This window comes from Taudactylus pleione, unplaced genomic scaffold (assembly GCF_031769625.1).
Source record: "Taudactylus pleione unplaced genomic scaffold, aTauple2 ptg000967l, whole genome shotgun sequence".
In the NCBI taxonomy this organism is placed as follows: Eukaryota; Metazoa; Chordata; class Amphibia; order Anura; family Myobatrachidae; genus Taudactylus; species Taudactylus pleione.
The window spans coordinates 10218439-10240523 of NW_028285368.1; the positions used below are offsets into that span (position 1 = coordinate 10218439).

Below are 22085 nucleotides of genomic sequence, written 5' to 3' on the forward strand. Positions count from 1 at the left end.
CAGTCTGGGCACAGAAGCGCTGAGAACTCTCTCTCACAGCTATGCTGTGAACACGTTGCACTGGCAACTACAGGGAGCTCCAAACACCCTTAAGTACCCAGTAGCAGAACGTGATAGGCCAGAGAGAGCAGGTGACCTACAGACGATTGGCCTGCTATGTCACATGGCCAAAGACAACATGGCGGCGCCCAGACACCTGTGACACAGAGATGCCACTAGACTTACCCTTGCCAGGATGGTCCAATGCTGGGAGACCTCTGCATACAGCCAATGCCAGTCTCCACATGCCAGCTCCCCCGACAGAAGGACCGCACCACAGCGCCCTAACCGGTAAGGACCGCAAACCTCCACGCCGCGAAACCCTGGTCGTGACAACAACATTAATAATTACTGCATAAACCTTGGATATTAAGTGTGCAGTGTGTAAGTATTGGGAAATAGGGAAAAGACGCTAGTTAGCGTTGTGCGACTATGTGTTTTGTGGAGTACACCATGGTACGTGTTTTGCAGGGATAATCATTTAATTTTATGTGTTTTAATGACTGTCTGTAGTTGTATGGTGAGGACCTTTAACTTCTTTCTATAGCATGGGAATCGCACGACACTATATAATAGCATCGTCATATGTACTTATAATGGCGAGTTTCACTAAAATGGCGCTGGGCGGCCAGTCGCAAAATGGCGTCTCATTGCCATTCGCAAAATGGCATCGCCTCGATCTAATTTTAAACCGATCCTGTCTCAGCCAATTTTCCGGTTTCGAGAAAAGATTGGAATCATTTCAAGTAACAAACAGTCCATCACACAATTAAAATGAAGACATCATCATAGGCAGTATATGCATGACAAATGTCTGTAAGCCACAATTGCTACTCCCTCACTTTCAGATGCTATACATTCTCACTCCCCAGATATCAGGCTGTTGTTACAAGTCACAGTCACAACTTGTTTCCCTCCAGCAATGTACCTTCACCTTGCTGTATTTCGTCTGGAGTCGTTCCGTCGGTTGCTAGGCGATCCGGATGCCGCAGGATGTCACGTGTGAACCACAACACAGCATAATTGGATCCTTTTCCTATTTGTTCACGATGGTCTTTTGCCGACTATAGCATTCCTTGTGGATCTCTCGGCTCTGCTGCATGGTCAGCGTTATTGTTATCTAGCTTGTTGTGAATGCTGTTTCTCCGGCTCTCAATTCGGTCCATCAGCTTCCAAGCTGCAACCGGTTCCCTACCTGCATCACCGGCTCTCAAGCTGCTCCGTCAGCTTCCAAGCTGCAACCGGCTCCCTAGCCATTCCACCGGCTCTCAAGCCGCTCCATCAGCCTCAAAGCTGCAAACGGCTCTCTAAGCCACAGTATCGGCTCTCAAGTCACTCATCAAGTCTCCAAATTCTACTACTGGCTCTGAGCCGCACCATCGGCTCAAAGCCACACCATCGGCTCAAAGCCGCACCATCAGCGCTTAAAGCTGCAGCATTGGCTCTCAAAGCTGCATCATCAGCTCTCAAAGCTGCACCATCGGCTCTCAAAGCCGCATCACCGGCTCTCAAGCCGCTCCATCAATATTCTAAATTCTACTACCAGCTCTGAGCCGCACCATCGGCGCTCAAAGCTGCACCTTCGGCGCTCAAAGCCACACCATCAGCGCTCAAAGCCGCACCTTCAGCTCACAAAGCAACACCACTGAATCTCAAGTCACTTAATTCTCCAAGTTGCACTACCGGCAACATAGCCGCACCCGCGGCTTCCAGACCGCTCCACTGACTTTTTACTTGTATTTAGTATCCTATGCTTTTCTCTGGTTCCCAGAAGTAATCCATGTAAACCACTACTACTCCGAGTTTTAAGACCAGGCGGCCACTTAAGTACCAGTGAACACTTCTAGTTCTAAGGGAACAGTGGGTGGCTGTTAGTGGCGAAAGACCTTGTTAGCCTGGGTTCTTAGGGGTTTACATGGAGTAGCCAAATGACCCGTAACAGCTGTATCAAAACACTTTATTGGTAATGCCATTTTTGACCAGGACCGTCTCTTCATATGGGCTTAATGGGCAGTTGCCCGGGGGGCCCAGGGCGTTAACTCAATAATCCTGCCCCCTTCTGAAAGAGTGAGAGACTGGCTGAACAAGGCGGAACTGCACCGCGCAGCTCCACCCAGGCATTTCCAGGGGGCCTTAAGAGGTAGTCAGCTGGGTCAAGGGTGATGTACTCTTTCCTCCGTCTATCCCAACTCCCGATAGCCGCAGTCTGCAGGTAAAGCGGCGCTTGCCTACCCTGCAATCAAAAGTGTTAAAAACTGAATGTGAAAAAAAGAACCCAGAAGTGAGCTGATGGGCGGTGTGGGAGGTTGCTACCAGCAACAATGCACACAGTGGGATGGAGAGGGGGGGGAGCAGTAGCCATGCAAACAGTCAGGGGGAAGCAGCAGCCATGCAAACAGTCAGGGGGGGAGCAGCAGCCAAACACACATGGGGGGGAGCAATAGCCATGCACACCGTCAGAGTGATGGGGGAGCAGCAGCCCTGCACATGGGATGCAGTCAGAATACCGGCGGGCGGGATAGCGCACACCGATATCCCGACACTTACATCCAGACATGGGACTAAAGATAGGCGTCGAACCCCCGACAAATATCATTAGCCTCACTATGTCGGGGAGGCAGCAGCCATGCACGCAGCTGGGGAGTGGGGGAGTGCATACAGCAGCTATTTTATCAGAGATTTGCCCATGTGCAGTAGAAAAAATCTTCGGAACATGGCATGGGCAGAGAGTCTGCTCGGCTGTGCCACTTGTGATAGGGGAGAGGGCCCGCTAAGAGACTGCACACGGGACCCCTCATGTCTTAAGTTGCCCTCTGATAAAACCCTGAGTGCTGTAAAAGTGAGAGACAGTACACCCCTTATGTAGCCTTTCCTTTTAGATGTATGTTTTCTACAAATCACTTTCTACATCAATTGCAAAAGGCCTTAATATGGAAGTTTTTGCTCTGAATTAGAGACAAAATAGCATTGTGTATACATCTGAAAAGTGAAACAGGTTTTTTATCTAACTTTGGCTTAATTAGTAGCATGTAATTTTTTCATATATTGGACAGAAGCTATATCAACTGCAAGATCTGTCACGTGATTATTTTCAGGATTATCCAGTACAGTCTATCAATGTCACTCTGTTGCATCCTAATACTTTGCATTGTTTATTATTTCAGGTACAATCTTTCAGGTGATATACTGCATAATGTTACTTTAATTTATGCAGCTATAATTCAACTGACTTCAAAATCAGAAGACTTGGAAATAAAAGTATATATCTAATTACTATTTACAATTGAAATGAAGATGTATTCATATTGACATGCAGCCATCTAAAAAATATTTGTAGATTGCATTATTCTATTAAATTAACACATTGGGCTCGATCCAATTAGGTGCGAATTGCAAGTAGCGAGTTTGTTTCTTTAAACTCGCACACTTCGCCGCAAAGCGCGCTCCCGAGAATTCTCCAATCCAATTAAACATGCCTATTCGCACTACTCGCAGTGGAGGGGTGCGAAATAACTGCAAATGAGATTTGCGAGAAATGCATGAAAATGTGGGGAGACCATCCTGGACCCCCTAAAATGGATAATTTCGTTAGCAGGACCGTATAGACGGCTGTTTGTGGCCATTAGGAAGTTACTGTAGGTTTTGAAATTGTGTGAAATGGCTGTTCTGTGCTTTTTTTTTTAAATGCAAGAAAATGATAAAAAACAAACTCTTTTTCGTTTAATCCCAAACTAATTAAACGAAAAATGCAAAATAAAGTAGGAAAAAGGGTGATTTTGAGGGCACTTTGAGGGCACATTGAAAAATGTAAAAAATTTTTTTATAAAAACAATTATCTTTCAACTAAAAATAATATTGTAATTAACTTTGGGGTGCCTAAACTAACGAAAAAGTTGATTTTGGGGTAGTTTGAGGACTTTTTTTTGACCCCCAAAAAATTACATGTAATTTTTGAAATAATTAAGCTAATTTAAAACTTCAAAATGCCTATCTAGTCATTTTGGGGAGTGTCCGAGGGGTTCAGCACAGGGACCCGACATTTTAACCTTAAAATAAAGATTTTCCTTTCCATCTCTCACCTTCAGGGAAGTGCGAGTGGAAAGTTGGGAATTCAGTCTGACTGAGTCAGTGTTTGTTGCTAATTGGATTGCAAAATGAATTTGAAGTGAAAATCGCAACTCGCACCTCGCAATTCGCACCTAATTGGATTGACCCCATAGTGTTATTATTGTATATTTTGTTAGAATCTCTTTTTATAGTTAAGGATAAATCCACAAAAAAAATATTTTCAGTTAACCCCCCCACCACCACCCCCACCCCCTTCCTTCTAGTAACAAAACATCTCATGCCAGGAACCATTGCTGACTGTAGAACTTAGCTCCACCAGCACTGCTATGCTTCCTGTTCTGATGATCACAACCAAGTGAAGGTGAAGTTCACCCAGGACCACAGCTGTGTCCTCTGAGCATTGGAGTTAGTAACTGACACTACGTTTTCGTTAGAATTGCTAGCAATTGTTAACGCTGAGTGAGGAAACCAATTTTGCACTGGCTGGGCTTCTGAACTTCAGGAATCCCTGACATGGAACTCCCACAGTTCTATTAGTTGGGACAAAGGAATGGGGTAAAGTTAGTTTTTATGTGAATATAGTATTTCATTCTGGATTATAAATTAAATCTTAACAGTTTGTATGTACGCGCTCAGGAGCCTAATCCGTACTATGCAAAGAAAACTCAAAATCAACTGTTACCAGCAGAAGGTGGAAACTTTTCCACCACTGCAGATGACATCATCTTGGTACTCAAATCCATGTGCATACCTGTAAATCCAGGATAATATAAATGTGGCATCAGAAAACATTTGTGCTGCTATATTCCACTTTTGTGGTTTGTAAATGATCCTTTATGTCATACTTAAAAAGTATCTTGAAAAGGTCACTTGTCTATGAAGCTGAACCTTTTTGCAATTGTGGAAGTGATCAAGAAAAAGAGAAAACAATACCCACAGTGAAGCCAATTTTTTCTCACAGGGAAATAAATTATTCCTGATTATATAAATACCAGTCACATTAATTCTTTTGACCAGGATATCTCTGGGATAATTATAGTGTCAAGTGGGTACAGTATAGACAGAAGTGGAGTAATTTAGTCTGTATATACTACTTGTGTTCACATTTTATGCTCAGTGGAATATGATTTCAGAATTGTTATGTTTGTGTTCAGGTTTTAATTTCTCCAGGAGTGGATGAGACTGGATCATTGATTCATCAGATTGTGGACCACATGCTTATGTCTTGCATTAGTGATCCCTACAAGTGGTTGGACAAGTCATGGCTCTCTGTCCTCATATCAAAGGTTGGTGTGAATTAATGTTTCTTATTTATGGCAGGGTAGATGTCTTCTACAGGGTACAATGGGGTTAACGCCCCCCAAGAAGGCTGCAATTTCTTCACCCATATGCCCCTTATAAGCTCAGTTGCGTTTTGCTGTGAGTTATGTAACCTTGTGGTGTGATGTGAAGACTGGGCCATAATGGCGCAAATCGCATTGCAACACCCTGTTGTACTTTCCCCAGGCAAGTATGGTTTATAGTCCATTGGACATCCTTTCTCCCACCTTAGGCCACTGAAGAAATGTTAAACTATAGCTGCCGATATGAAATGAATCATTAAACTATCTAGGACCGCTCATTACACTCGGGAGTAGGCGGTGACGGCAGTGGTGGGTGGCCTCTGAAAGACTTGCCTACTTTTTTGGTCATCTGGGAGAGCCCTCTGAGATTCAGGAGACTTATTTTTTTGTATGAATACTTTACTTTTTCTTAATGTATGTATGTACATTTAAATGGTCCGAGGTGGGAGCGTCCAGGGAGGTTGCTCAGCAGCAGCAGTCTCCTCTTTCTCACTACCCGCCGAGCAGCAGAAGTCTCCTTCCTCTCACTGCAGTCTCCTTTCTCTCACTGCCCGCTGAGCAGCAGTAGTCTTCTCTCTCTCACTGCCCGATGTGCCACTGTGCTGCTATACAGCGGCAGCAGCAGACTGGGCCCTCCAACTAGCCCGGGCCTATGTAAGTAGCCCCCTCTCTCCCCCCCTCCTCTCGGCACCCCTGAGCATGGAGTGTCTCTACTAGGGACTTCTTACAATGAACTGGCACTGGTTGTGAGTTAAGAAAGACTTTATAATAGGTGGCACATGGTGGGGAGGAATACCAGGACTGTACAGGTGCTGTAGTTTGGAAGCATTCTAAATAATCTAAGTACAATTTCCTGCTGCCAGATGCATCTACGCACATTGCATGTCATGTAGTGCTGTTTTGGTAGGCCTTGGTGCACTATAAACCCCATTACCGTATGTCATGTCTTCTAAACCTGGTAATATTAGAGCATTTTAAATTTCACTAAGTATTAATTTTAAGGCTTGGAAAAAGAGTAAATAGTGACAAGTGCATTAAGTATAGGGATAATAAAGGAACTGTAAAAAATGGCTACATTTAGATGAATATTCACTTAATCATATGGTCCCACTGGAGCCTTGCGTGATGTGTCTCCACGAGATGTTACTGGTACTGCATATAGCATATCACTTATTTTTTAAAGAAATTAAACTATATTTTCTGTACGGTATTATCAGAAAATATTTACAGAAGTACATCCCGCCCCTTAGAGAGAGTCAAACATTTCCTGGCATGTACAGTATTTAAAATCTGGAACTGCTTGTGGAAATTAGGCACAGGGGGTAAACATTTATTTTACTTGAGTAAATACACATTAGCTATTAGTTTCAATAAAACTCTAAAAAATGATGCATACTTCAGATACAATGCTTCATCTTGTGTACAGAGAAAGCACTGAGCACTCAATATCAGCCAATTACAAGCTGATTGCTAGTGCTGGTGACTGTCAGCATCATCTACGTGTATTTGCATCTGCTCCCAGCCACCAGCACATAATGCGGGTTCCCAGACATATATGCGGCTGTGTCCCAGCCTGCTTGTGTTCTTCATTGCACAGACACACTCTACAGTAGGTTACTTGGTCTATGTTAGATCGCCCCTTTCCTAACCCTCCCACCTCTCCAGGCTTAAGTGGCCTTTGGGGTTTATTTAGCAAACTAAAATAAGGCTTTTTTTCAGCATTTTAGCTGGAGAAAGCGATTTTTAGTTTACTGTATATTTACTCGTCTGTCTAGCTCTTGACGCAAAGCTTCTCTCCTATTTTCAGGCAAACATAACGCCATTTCTTGATAGCATTATGTGGCAGATGCGGATCAGTGTCATATAGTTTTGGGTCAGACTTACTTGGAACAGGCCTACCTATGAGGAACTCCAAGGCTATGGTGACACCCTCCAGCTGCATTTGGCAGTAGAGGTGGATCTCTGATATATCTTCTTTTACCTCAGCACCTCACGCAGCGCAATCAGCTACAGCCAATCGCTCAGGTCCGCAATGCCCTTATTGCACCAGTTCTGCTTGATCTGGCAGCACAGACGTTGTATTGCCTCACAGCACTGAGGTCGTGGGTTTGATTCCCACTACGGCAATAACTGTGTGGAGTTTGTATATTCTCCAAACACAATTAAAATGGACCCCTCAGTGCCAGATTTTCTGATCATTATCAAAGCAACTTTACATGATTTACGTGTATTTCTCACTCTGTATCAGATCCTATGTATATAGGGTAGTGTGACATAATGACGTAGAAATCTGGACACATCAAAATACCTTCAACCAAACTTTTATAGTATAAAGGATATGAGAGTCAGTCAGAATGCAGAATCACTATTTTAAGGCTAGTAATATTGTAATTTTAGGATGTGGAAATTTTTTCTAAACAATTATACATATCAGATTTTCATTAGTAATCTTGACAATTATATTCCACTGTATAATTTTTAACTTTAGTCTTTTTCACAAATGTAATAATACATTTTTATTCTTTCCCAGATTTTTTTTATTTGCTTTTCAAATTGTTTCCAGGAAGGAATTAGGTTTCTGTGGCAGCACAGATTCTGAACCAAAGCTTAGCCAGCCAGCATTAGATATTTTTGGAGATATTTTATGATGACATTAACAATATGCTTTAATATACAGTGTGTTGCTTAGCAACACCAATGTAATTTTATTTGAGCTCATAATTAGGAATTGATTTCCTGTGTCTGGCTTAGGGCTGAAGATAAAATACTAGTAAAATAATTGATTCATAAATATCCTGCAAATACAGAAAGCAAGAGAGATAATAAATACAATTTCTATGTAGACCTATGATTAGGTTTTACTTAGGTTATAAATAAATGGCAAATATATATTAATTATTGATTATATGTGTATATTAGTTAATAGATTATATGTACAATATACTGCTCTCGCCACTGTGATTCTGTGGATATCTTTATCTGGAAGATAACTGTTTAGGAAATGCCATGCATTGTGCAATAATGTAGTACACTTGATCTAATCATGTATTTGTTGGCAAGGAGAGCTGTACCAAACATACATTAATGATAACATCTTTTTCAATGTAATTTAATTGTTTATAGTATAAACCATAGCAGTGTGTAGTTTTAGGGTGTATGGGATCCAGGAGCAAAGGGAAAGAAAGCTTAGTGACAGTTTGGTTCATGGGCAGGGGAGATTCAATTGTTTTTGTGCACCCATAAGTAATGGGTGTCCGACAGGCGATATTCAATTTTATGTAGATAGGAACCTATTTTTTATCGCGCATGTTGTGCCCATATGCACCTGAATTAGCCACATAAAGCAGCTAAACCTGTGCAAACTACTGGGCGCGATGAGTGTGGGCACCCAAAAGCCTGAATTATACAATGCCACCTCAGGACAGTGTCACCAGAAATAATGGGTGCCCGCAGCACTTGCGCCTATCGGCACTAACAATTGAATACCTACTGTCATTTTAGGCGGGAGCTGCAGGCACGAATAAACAATTGAATTTCCCCCTTTGTGTCACCAAGTCTATAGCTAGTTTGCAGACACACCCTCTCTGTAACATATACAATGCAATTAAAAGACAATGGGCCTGATTCAGAGCCGTTCGCTATTTGTGGTCGTTCGTTCAAAAACAAGGGGTGGCTATTCAAATGATCCGTTCGCAAATTGCAGTCTGTTCCCACCTCTAAGTCTGAACGAGCGAGCAAAACATACGCTCGTTTATTTGATAAAAACGCCCCCTGGCCGCACGCACCATACGTCATGTCCGCTATTTATTAGATTAATCGAGTACATCGTACAGCGTATGAACTGCTCGCTATTCTTGTGGTTGGTGTTTTCAACCGCTATTTTGCGAGCAGTTCTGAGTTAAAAAAAACCAAGTGACGTGGTCAATGACGCTGCTGTATTAATTATGCACTCCCTTAAAACGCCCGTTTTGACCTTTAAGCACGCCTGCGTTCGGATCTCCACTCCCCGTTTTCAAGCACCTTCCCCTGTTACCACCCACATACGCCTCATTCTGTCACTCAAAATAGCAGGCCCTCGCTATATTGCGTACCAACGATTTTCGGCCGCACTGACTGGTTCGCGCATGCGTACTAAAAACCGTACGCATGCGCAGATGTGCGAACATCACTCGGAACGAGCGTACTGCCGCTAGCGAGTGGCTCTGAATGAGGGCCAATATTTGCTAAAGATCAAAACAGTACACATTTGTATAACTATTGAGTATACTAATGGTCAGCCATGACCTATGATTTGCATAGAGACAAACTTCAGTATGGCACATAGTTTGTACTATATTGTCAAGCAGCAAACACTGTTTTATCTTTTTACTTGTCTGCTAAACCAATAGAGAATCTTCTTTCTTTTGTCCTCAAGTAGTCCAGTTGAATTTAAACTAAAAGAATATGGTCAGCACTGTTTGTTGTTGGACACACATCGCCCTGTTAGACTCGGGTACCTGACACCCACAGAGTACCTGCCATTGAGAATCTGGTGGGTCACCGCAAGACTTCCCTGTTATCAGCCCCTTCAGTCAGCCATGTGGGTAGCATTCTTGCTGCACCTTTTCCCGTGCCGCCTCATCATGGGTGCCACTATCTTGGCCATATCACATAATATAATTTCCACCAATTACATTAGCATGTATTACCAGCCGGATTGAAGAGGCTTCTGGAGGTTGTATGATCCAGTCACACAGGAATATTGGGCAAGGGTCAGGTGAAAGTGAAGAAAGAGAAAAAAAACATGAAAAGTTATGAATGGACTTTATAGTGGGAGATGTAATTTCGTAGGATAGCTTATAAAGGTTATGTGGGTGGTTCTGGAATTTGATAAGCTTGTCTGAAGAGGTGAGTATTCAGGGAAAGCTGGAAGGTTTGGAGACTAGAGGAAAATCTTCTTGTAACCGTGAATGGGAGCAAGTAATGAGTGCGCATGAGGGACGTAGACCTTGTGCAGAGCAGAGTGGTTGGATTGGGAGATATTTTGAGATAAGTGAAGAGATGTATGTTTGAGTAGTTTGGTTAAAAGCCTTATGTGAAAGTAAAATTATTTTATATTGAATATGGTAGACAACAGGTAACCAATGGAGGGACTGACAGAGTGGAGTAGCAGACGAAGAACATTTGGCAAGGAAGATCAGCCTTGCAGCTGCATACAAAATGTGGATTCAGGAAAAAAACACTAAAATAGTGATTAGATAAGCAAGCTGAGAACAGGTTAGGGCTGTGTCCTGAAGACCTAGGGATTGTAGTGTTTGTATAAGAAGAGAGTGGTCAACAAAATGCAGCAGAGAGATCTAGAAGAATGAGGAATGAGTAATGGCCTTTAGACTTACTTAGCAGTGATCAGACCATTTACTAGCTTAGTCAGTGCTGTCTCAGTGGAGTGTTGGGAACGAAAGCCTGACTGAGGTTCACCTGTGCGGTCACCATCAGCCTTGCAGTCTTGTTCTGTTCAGCTTACCTGAGTTGTATCAGCCACAGTTCTGTTCTATAAATCACAGCCATTGAAGTCATCAACGCTGTTCCAGCACTCCCTGCTGTACAGTTATCAGCGCTATCTCCAACCACCAGCACAGACTGCAGTACTCTCTGCTGTTGCAGCTAAACAGCGCTGTCTCCAACTACCAGCGCAGACATTATTCTCTGCTGTACAGTTATCAACGTTGTCTTCAATACCAAGCTCAGACTCCAGTTCTCATCGCTACTGCAGCCTCCAGCATTGCCTGCTATTTCTAGCCTTGCCTGCGTGTATCTTCACTGTATCAGCTCACTTTAAAGCTGTCAGGATCTGCAGCTTCCAGCCTGAGGCACTGCATTAATCACTGCCTGTCTGTGTGCAGTGTCAGGTGCATGCTGATTGATTCTCCTGTCTGTTCACAGCACAGATGCACACTGGTCTATCATTAAGGGAGACTAGCTCTGGCTGGGCCTTGTTCCTCTTAAATTCCAGCCAGCCCTGCGCTCCATGCCGGTGATAGTTTTTCGTACTTCCGGTTTCAGTCTCCTGCTTGTCAGTCGAGTTCTTGAGTTAGTTTAGCTGTGTTTCCTGTGTGCCTTTTATTCCATCCAGGCGGCTCCACCTGCATCTTGTCCACACGTGTGTCACAAGTCACAGACGGATTGTGGATGTGGGCCGTATTAGGGACTTGGCTAGACCTAAGCCTGAGGCGCGGAGTCTAATGTGCCAGCGGTAATCACCAAGGACTCTCGCAAGAAGGTATGGACTTGGCTGCATCTGACACACAGGTCGCGGCCCTCAGGTTAGGTTCCCCTATACAGGTGCTGGTGAACACTGGATGAAGTGCAGGAGAATAAACGTAGTCAACAGGCCAGTTCAATATCAACAAATGAGACAGTACCAAGGAGCAGATGTAAGCGGGTCACTGGGAGTAGCCGAGGTTAGAACCAGATATTAGATGCAGTACAGAAGGGTCAGACTATATCAGAGTCACAAGCAAGCCAAGGTCAAGATCAGGATAACAGTAACAACAGGAACGCTGGAGTATGGTATAGAGCCTATACTCTGGCACCTGTGTGTTGCCAGAGACTCCCTCTTATAGGGAGGTCTTGAAATCCTGCACCAACCTTGATTAGCCCCTTTAAATCTAGAACAGGATGGTGCGTGCGCTCCTAGGAGAGCCATGGCTGCCTTTCACAGCCGCTGGAGGGAGCCAGAAGCATCGGCAGTGGGCGCCCTGAACTCCTTGCCCACTGCCTGACAGTCCAGTGTCGCTGGACATGGTAAGTGCACCCCAGAGTCCGGCGCACTGTGACATTACCCCCCTCTCTAGGAGTGGGCACCGAACACCCCACAAATGGTTTATCAGGAAACTTCTGATGGAATTTCTGAAGTAATTGAGGTGCATGAATGTCTGAAGCCTTGACCCAACAATGTTCCTCAGGGCCATACCCCTTCCAATCAACCAAGAACTGAACAGATCCCCTCAACAGTCTGAAGTCTAAGATCTGTTTACCTCATACTCCTCCTGATGGTACACTGAAATTGCTGAAGGGGGACTGCGAGGTACTGAGAAATGACTGAGAAGCACCACTGGTTTTAGAAGGGATGCATGAAATACGTTAGGTATCCTAAGTGTACCAGGCAATTTTAAACAAAATGCCACTGGATTAATCACCTGAAGAATCTGGAAAGGGTCGATGTACCTGGGAGCAAACTTCATAGTGGGAACTTTTAATCTCAGATGCTTGGTTGACAGCCAGACTTTATCACCAGGATTTAACAATGGACCCCGCCTCCTTTTCCTGTCTGTAAAAAGTTTATACCTTGAAGAGGCTTTGCACAAATTCTTTTTTACCTCCTTCAAGATATTACAAAATCAATTCCCTGTACCACGAACAGCTGGAAGTGGTACTGACTGCAGGCCTGGTAACTCGGATAATAGTGGATGCAGATCATACTGAGTAAAAAATGGGGAATGTCCTGACGCTTCATGATACAATTTGTTGTGGGCAAACTCAGCCCAAGACAGCAGAGAAACCCAGTCATCTTGATTGGCAGAAACATACATTCGAATAAACTTTTCTAATTTTGGTTTATTCGCTCCATCTGGCCATTGTCCTGTGGATGGTAGGTCGAAGATAAGTTTAACTTGATGAAAAAGTACCTGCATAGAGTTCTCCAGAATCCAAAGGTAAATTGTACCCCTCGGTCAGAAACAATATCTTTAGGAAACCTGTGCAATCTAAAGAATTCCCCAATAAATACTTCCGCTAACTTAAGTGCTGAGGGTAGCCCTTTTAATGGAACAAAGTGAGCAGCCTTGGAGAATCTGTCCACCACCACCAGGATAGTATTGAACCCTTGGCATGAAGGTAGATCCATCACAAAGTCCATGGAAATGTGAGTCCAAGGACAATCAGGCACTGGTAGTGGCAACAGAGGACCAGATGGAGAGTGCGGAGGAATCTTTTGAAGAGCACAAATTTCTGCCACAAATTGCTGCCACAAAATCCTTAACATCTCGAACTGTTGGCCACCAATACCCCCTGAGAATTAATTCCAGAGTTCTATTGACTCCTGCATGCCCACTAAAACGTGAAGAATGTGCCCATTGCAGCAACTTGGATCGGGATTCAGGTGCTACAAATGTATTCCCTGGGGGAATCTTGACCTTGTTGGTAACAGCCATGCAGCAAGCAGGATTTAGAATGGCCTTGTCCTCCTTTAATTCCTCCGTCTCATCAGAACTGAATGCTCGAGATAGTGAATCGGCCTTCACATTCTTATTACCCAGCCGATAGGTACTCACACCTAGACTGGCGGTAATTTAAAAGTGGGCCGTCTTGAGATACATCCAGTTCTTATGACTGGTATATACGGTCACTGGAAATTTAGCTCCCTCCAACAAGTATCGCCATTCCTGAAGAGCCAACTTGATGGCCAGCAGTTCCTTATCTCTGACCGCGTAGTTCCTTCTGGCGCAGAGAACTTTCGTGAGAAGAACCTACAGGAGTACCACTTGTTTTCCTTATTGTTCTGCGACAGCACTGCCCCCACTCCAAACTTGGAAGCGTCTACCTTCAAGAAAAAAGGTAAATCGAAATTATGTTGCCTCAGAATAGGTGCTGAAAGGAAGCACTGTTTCAATTGGGTGAATGCTTCCTCTGCCTCAGATAACCATAAACGAGTGTCTTGACCCTTTTTGGTAAGAGCAGTGATGGGGGCTGCGATGGATGAATAGTTCCTGATGAACTGGCGGTAGATATTGCAAAACCCCAGGAAGCGTTGTATAGCTTTCATTCCGACTGGACGAGGCCAGTTTACAATGGCGGTGAGCTTTTGTGGATCCATTCTAAGACAGGAACCCAAAATGATGTATCCCAAAAATGTTAGTTCCTTTTGCTTGAAGGAGCATTTCTCAAGCTTGCAAAGAAGCTGCTGAGCCCGGAGTCGTGACAGCACCTCACACACGTGTTGACAATGACTTGCAATATCCCCTGAAAATATCAAGATATCATCCAGATATACCACGAAGTACTTGTATAACAGATCCCAGAAGATATGGTTCATGTACTTTTGGAAAACAGCTGGGGCATTGCTTAATCCAAAGGGCATGACTAAGTACTCGTAATGGCCATCACGAGTATTAAAAGCCGTCTTCCATTTGTCCCCAGACCGGATTCTGATTAGGTTGTAGGACCCACGGGGATCCATTTTAGTAAAAATCTTCGCCCCTTTTATTTGTTCAAAAGTTCAGAAATCAGTGGTAGGGGATACCGTTCCTTAATGGTGATTGCATTCAGGCCCCGGTAGTCGATGCATGGCTTCAAACCTCCGTCTTTCTTCTTAACGAAGAACAAACCAGCTCCAGCGGGTGATTTAGATCCAGATTTTCTTTAACGTATTCAGGCCCTGATTCAGAGCTAGACGCTCTGACAGAGCGCTCGCTCTGAATCAGGGCCGTCCCTCCACCTTTTTGGAGCGGCCTCCTGGCCACTCACATAGCTGTGGGTGACCACCCACAGCTATAGCGAGCGGCCAAAATGATAGTCGCGATGGTCAAGACCATCGCGACCATCGGGCTTGCAACGAAATCCTGCGGTAGGGTCTCGCTGCCGCAAGCCCGGGAGTGCTTTTGGCTCTATCAGAGCCAAAAGCACTCCCATTGACATCACTAGTGATGTCAGTGAGGCCGGCCCCAGACGCTAGGCGTTCCCATGGGAACGCCTCCGTCTGGGCAGCCACGCCCCTGGCACGCCCACCAAAGGGGGCGTGCTGTCAATCACCATCAACAGCATGCCCCCTTTGGTGCGAGACCCATAACGACAGCTTGGCCGCCGTTATTCAGGTCTCGCGCATGCGCACGACGGAGCCGCCTCCGTCGTGCGCATGCGCACTTGGGCAACATCGACCCACTTGCATCGCGAGCAGGTCTGAATCAGGCCCTCAGTTACAACCTGGGACTTGGGAAGTGAAAGGGGAAAAATTCCTCCACGGGGCGGTAACTTCCCAGGCAGTAAGTCTATAGCACAATTCCACTCTCGGTGAGAAGGTAGCGTCTCTGCTGCTTTTTTACTGAACACGTCTCTAAAAGATTGATAAGGAACTGGAAGTTGGTCTTCTGGAGAGACGACTGAGCTTCGAATGGCACTGTGAGGAGGCCTAACCTGTGATAAACAGAACCCATGGCATTGAGAACCCCTTGACAGGATTTGAGGTTCATTCCAATCTAGAACGGGAGCATGCTTGCGGAGCCAGGGTAAACCTAGAATGTTCAGACTCGGCTGACGGAAGAATGTAGAATTTTATCAACTCTCGACGAAGAGCCTCTATTTGCATGGTGACTTCCATCGTCTGTGAGCGAAGGGTAGCCGTAGGAAGTTTATTCCCATCCACTCCGATGATGCAAAGGGGTTTTTCCAGAGGCATACTAGCAATACCCAACTCTTGGACCTTTTTAGGCATAATGAAATTGCCATCGGCACCCGAATCTAAGAAGGCCTTGACTACTTCAAAGGAGTTTCCCACGGCCAGGGTTATGATGGAAAGCTGTGAAGTAACTTTGTTTTTTGGGGTGTATTTCAACGCACCTAAACTGACCACCCCTCCATCATTTAGGCCTTCTTGTTTCCTGGATGCTTTGGACGGCCAGAGAGAAGATGGCCTGATTCACCACAGTACAAACAAAGCTTATTTTTGAACCTCCTTTCTCTTTCTGCGGCAGGGAGGTGAGATTTCCCAATCTGCATGGGTTCTTCTGGAGACTCAGTAGGTGCCGTGAATCATGGAGCCAGTTTAAAAGTGAAGCGACGAGACTGTTCCCTTTCTCATGCTCTCTCTCTGTGGCGAAGGTCTACTCGGATACACAAGGAGATTAAGTCATCCAAGGAAGTTGGCAACTCCCTGGATGCAAGGACAGCTTTAATTTGAGCCGACAGTCCCTGCATAAATGCGGCAACCAAGGCTTCATTGTTCCACCCCAACTCTGAAGCAAGGGTTCGAAGCTGCAAGGCATACTGTCCCGCAGGTTGGTTTCTCTGCTTCAGCTGCAAGATGGCCGATCCTGCGAAGGATACTCACCCAGGCTCATCGAAGACCTTCCGAAAGGCTCTCAGAAACTCGCCATTGTTGTTGATAAGCAGATCATTCCTTTCCCACAATGGAGAGGCCCAAGCCAATGCTTGACCTGACAACAGCGAGATCATATAAGCCACTTTTGTCCTGTCTGAAAGGAAACTTGCTGCCTGGATTTCAAACTGAATCAAGCACTGGTTCAGGAATCCACGACAGCCTGTAGGGCCCCCTTCACACTTTGTTGGATTCGGAATCCATATTGGTGCAGAAGCCCCTGCGGCTGATGCAGTCATCGTAGTAGATGGACCTGGTTGTACCATAGGTGCTTGAGCGAGACTGACTTGCTGCATTAGTGTTTACAAACACTGCATAATCTGAGCCTGATCTTGTTCTTGCTTCTCGAACAGGTCTCGTGGTGACGGATTACCAGCAGCATCCATGTTTTCGGCCAGAGTATTCTGTCACAAGTCTCGGGCGGATTGCAGATGGGACCCATATTAGGGAATTGGCAAGACCTAAGCGCGGAGTCTAATGTGCAGGCGGTATTCACCAGGGACCCTCGCAAGAAGGAATGGACTTGGCTGCGTCCGACACACAGGTCGCAGCCCTCAGGTTAGGTTCCCCTATACAGGTGCTGGTGAACACTGGATGAAGCGCAGGAGAATAGATGTAGTCAACAGGTCGGGTCAATATCAACAGATGAGACAGTACCAAGGAGCAGACTTAAGCAGGTCACAGGGAGTAGCCGAGGTCATAACCAGATATCAGATGCAGTACAGAAGGGTCAGACGGAGTCACAAGCAAGCCAAGGTCATGATCAGGATAACAGTAATGACAGGAACGATGGAGTATGGTATGGAGCCTATACTCTGGCACCTGTGTGCTGCCAGAGACTCCCTCTTATAGGGAGGGCTTGAAATCCCGAACCAAACGCTATTAGTGCCTGCCCCTTTAAATCTAGAACAGGGTGGCGCGCGCTCCTAGGAGAGCCGTGGTTGCCTGTCACAGCCACTGGAGAGAGCCGGAAGCATCGGCAGCGGGCGCCCTGAACTCCTCGCCCGCTGCCTGACAGTCTAGTGTCACCGGACCAGGTAAGTGCACCCGGAGTCCGGCGCACGGTGACAATGTGCTGCTTGTACCATCTGGGCAGCACGGAGCGCTTCCTACCCCAGAAGAGTCTGTCACCATCTGGTGGCTAGTGTCAACCCGGTAGCACACCGTCGCCAGTGTCATCCCGGCGGCACTGGTAGCTACTTTGTGTTCCAGGTGCGCAACCTAGCACACCGTCGCCAGTGTCATCCTGGCGACACTGGTAGCTACTCTCTGTTTCAGGTGTGCAAGTTAGCACACCGTTGCCAGTGTCATCCTGGCGGCACTGGTAGCAACTCTGCGTTCCAGGTGTGCTATTAAGCATACCGTCACCAGTGTCATCTCTGCGGCACTGGTAGCAGCCCCACATTATTGTTGCATACCTCACCTGAGTCTCATCAGCCCAAAGGCTGCAACGGTCCTGGGGCCCCAGGTCACTGTCAGCCCCCAAGGCTGCTGCAACAGCCCAAAGGCTGCATCACACCATTAGTCCCTTGGCCACAACTATAAAGGCCACAATCAGCCCCCAAGGCTGCTCCAACAGCCCAAAGGCTGCTTCACACCATCAGTCCCTTGGCCATGACTATAAAGGCCACAATCAGCCCCCAAGGCTGCTCCAACAGCCCAAAGGCTGCTTCACACCATCAGTCCCTTGGCCATGACTATAAAGGCCACAATCAGCCCCCAAGGCTGCTCCAACAGCCCAAAGGCTGCTTCACACAATCAGTCCCTTGGCCACGACTATAAAGGCCACAACCAGCCCTCAAGGCTGCTCCAACAACCCACAGGCTGCATCACACCTCTTGCCCTCGGCACAACTTGTCAAAACAAACCAGCCCCAAGGCAGCATCGATAGCCCAACGGCTGCAACCAAATCCTTAACCCTTGGCCACGACTAGTACAATACATTCCAGCCCTCAAGGCTGTCATCAGTTGGCTCTGCATTAAAACAGTCGATTCTCTCTCCACGAATCATAACAAAAGCACAGTATAACCAGTACTCAGTTCCATCTGCTGTCTACCGTGTAGGCCCACTTCCAGTTGTGACTTTCCTCCTCAGTACATCCATACCAGTAGCAACTCTGGGCCTGATAGATGGATGCTAATGCAATTTTCACGCAGATCGAGCGATTGTTTGCCATTGCGCATGCATCGTAGTGTGCGTGCGCGAAGGCAACTCTGCGATCACACTGTGATCACGCAGGCCACGGAGACCCATTGCAGAGTGATTGACAGGAAGTAAGCGTTTTGGTAGTGTTGACCGTGGTGTGGTCTGCAAAACGCAGCCATGCCTGGCCGTTTGAACGCCGTTTACAGGGGCATGCATAAACTAGCCACTGCAATTGCATACACAGCATGAGAGCCCCCTGCGTGACAGTAGTGCTGACGAGTCTGCGGCTTGTCAGACCAGCCGCAAGGGCAAGATGGCTGCTTGATGTCCGTCGATGTTTACACTGGTAAGCGACGGTGTGCACAGATAAGAATGCAGCACTGGGCATCCTTATGCACGGGTGATCTTTTAAACCATTAGCATATTTTTGCAGCTGCGTTCTGTAGGAAATCACAGCTGCTAACGCATTAGCGTCCATCTCTGAATCAGGACCTTTGTTCTCTCATGAGTAGGAGCTCATAAAGCCCTCAAGCTTCCTTCACTCCACTCACACCCCAGCCAACCCTACGGTCCCCTGAACCAAGTTCACCCAGTTCTAGTGCTCTGACAGGTACAACTCTGGCTAAGAAAGGTCTGTTATCAGCAACATGTCTCTCACAGTTTAGCAGCAGGCCATTTGAGGCAGAAATCCTATTTACCTAGTGTGATGACTTTCAGTAAATCACTGGGCCTGATTCAGAGATGGACGCAGCTAGCACTGCTGCTGTGTATTTGGATGCAGCAGAGATGCTAACATATGCTAATATGCAGGAGACATCTGCAGGAAAAAGACGCCTCCTGCCAGCATTGGAGCCAGTCACACTATTGCAGACATCCTGTTCTCTAAGCCTCAGCAGCACCCGACTACTTACAGTACCCCGGCCAGCGTGGAACACAGAAGCAGGAGCCAGCGTAGTTCCTCTTATCTTGGCAAAAAGATCTAGTCTATTTTTTACATAGGACTGCTCTGAGGCCCAAAAAGCATCTTTCACTATTGTTCCGCAAACATATATATACTTATATGTAATTACTGTATATTTCTAATCAGTAAAGTATTGTTGTATATCAATACCTATTCCTATTCAGTGTGTGAATAATCTGCCATACCACTGGAATCGTGCATAGAAGATGAAATGACAGCATTCACTGGGGATTATAAAATATGAAATCATATAATAGAACCACTGCTTGGAAGTTGTATAACTGCAAGCTAGTAATTATTTAGATAAGTTGTGGTTTGAATTGAAACTTTTTTATTAATTGAGGCTTACAACAAAATTGAAAATTGTCTTATTGTGCTTTTGATGTTCTATATTACAATCATTACCAATATCACTATTATTTGTACAGGCAGAAAATGTTTTGCTTTCATTTCCATGTATTAATCCCATGGTGGCTCAGCTAATGCTATCCAGGGAAACCTCATTACAGTGGTTGCTGTCAGCAACCCATGGCCAACTTAAAGAACTGTTGCCAGAAGTGCCATCAAAAGTCCTAAAGGTATGTAGAGAATTCAGTACCATTTTGATCTTTTAATGTGTACATGTTATGCCAGTACCAATATGAATCACAAAGTCCACATACGTAGGTCTTTGGCAACAAGCCTACATATATGCAAACTTCTTCTCTTCTGCAAATGCCAGCATGTTGCTCTTCTGCTCTTCAGACCTGCCCACCTGCTCTGGCAGAAATCTAGAGGGGTTTGTGCTGCAAATTGACTATTTTGCACTTTATGCAGTAAATGATCTCTACTCACTGTAATGACCTGCATTGATCATATTGATCTGTAATCACTGATTCATGTTTCTTGAGTAACAGGTAGGACAAGTAATGTCCAGATCCATTAACCAACACTAGCCATAAGGGCACCGGCACCCTAGATGGCACCTCACTTCTGTCCAAAGCACCTTCTCATGTCTTATACCCACCAGCATAGCATACTTTAGCTGGTGGTGAGGTGTTGCATCCTCTCCTCCTGGGCTGGAAGTGTGGTGCTTAGCTGTGACATTATAGCCTAATGCCAGACTCCCAATCTAAAAGTCAAATGTAAAATCCGCAGCCAGCAGCTTCACATGTAAGCAGTAGCAAAAGTGGGGTAGGACAGGTGGGGAACGTGAAAAACTTACATACTGCTCCATGATGTAGACAGAGAGAAAATACACAATGGTGCAGTACTTCTAAACACCTTGTGTTGAAGGGAAAAAAGTGTCCTGTTCCAATCCAGATGGCACACGGTGTGGAATAAATATCCTTACTTTAAATATATTTGTAGTGAGTGTTTAGATATTATAAAAATATATTTCTACCACACAGCATGGAGAAAAGAAAAAAATATATAAAATCCAGTGCAACACCATATAAAACAGGATACTTTTTTTAATCTACAGTGTTGTAATTTACATTAACATATGAAATGACATCATACAAATGAGATGTAGTCAGTCATGAGGTCGAACAGTGAACATATCAGCAGGGCGTGGCCTGAAAGTGGGCCATGGGCAAAAAAACCAACAACATAAAAAAAATAATAATTGCGGGGCCGCAAAGTGGCACACGGGGGGCTGCTGTTTGCCTAATTCTTACCTTGTGAAGCAGACCGGTCCCCCCTCCTTGCTGTTGCTGCTCCGTCCTCTCTCTCCCACGACCGCTCTCAGAATGCCATGTGCTTAGTCATGCCCGGCACCGGCATTCTGGGAGAATGTGACTCTCGTCCCAGTGGGAGGGAAGTAGTATCTAGACATTTTGGTGTCCTGTACCAGAAAGAGAATTGGAAATAGAGCCAAAGCCTCATGGGGAAGGGCCAGGGAAGAGAAAGGGGAGACCAGGAGCTGATGGGGATAAAAGAAGAGGAAGCTACAAATGAGAATGATAATAAACAGGAAGAGTGACAGGCCCAAACAGTGCCCCTGCCCTGCGGTGCCCTGTGCCATGGCACAGGTCGCACCACCCTAGTTATAGCCCTTATACACATTACACCACAGTAGAGTTCCTTATACATTTTACCCCACAGTAGAGCCTCTTTTACACATTATGCAATGGTAGGGTCCTTTATACACATAGGACCTCATTCAGACCCGCTCGCTAGATGCGATCGCTCGCATCCAGCGTATGCCAATTTGTCAAAATGACGATATGGGAAGCGATCGCTCGCCAAGGCATAAGCACACCCACATTGGTACATCGAGCACCATCGGTAGCGATCACAGCGCTTATGGTTGCCTTACCCTGCCGCAAGCACTGCAAGGACCTCAGTGTAAAAAACACTCGTGATGTGTACTATGACGCTGCCAGTTAAGCGGCGTGAGCGGGCTGCGATCGC

General features: G+C 45.6%; 1 protein-coding gene across 1 annotated transcript in view; it reads left to right on the forward strand.

Moving 5' to 3' along the window:
- Positions 1-22085, forward strand: part of SHOC1 (shortage in chiasmata 1) — a 420839-nt gene that overhangs the window by 395350 nt on the left and 3404 nt on the right. The window contains exons 23-25 of the mRNA XM_088460117.1: positions 3204-3297; positions 5262-5393; positions 20117-20266. Of these exons, the coding sequence (XP_088316243.1) occupies positions 3204-3297; positions 5262-5393; positions 20117-20266 (376 nt within the window). The remainder of the gene's footprint in view (positions 1-3203; positions 3298-5261; positions 5394-20116; positions 20267-22085) is intronic.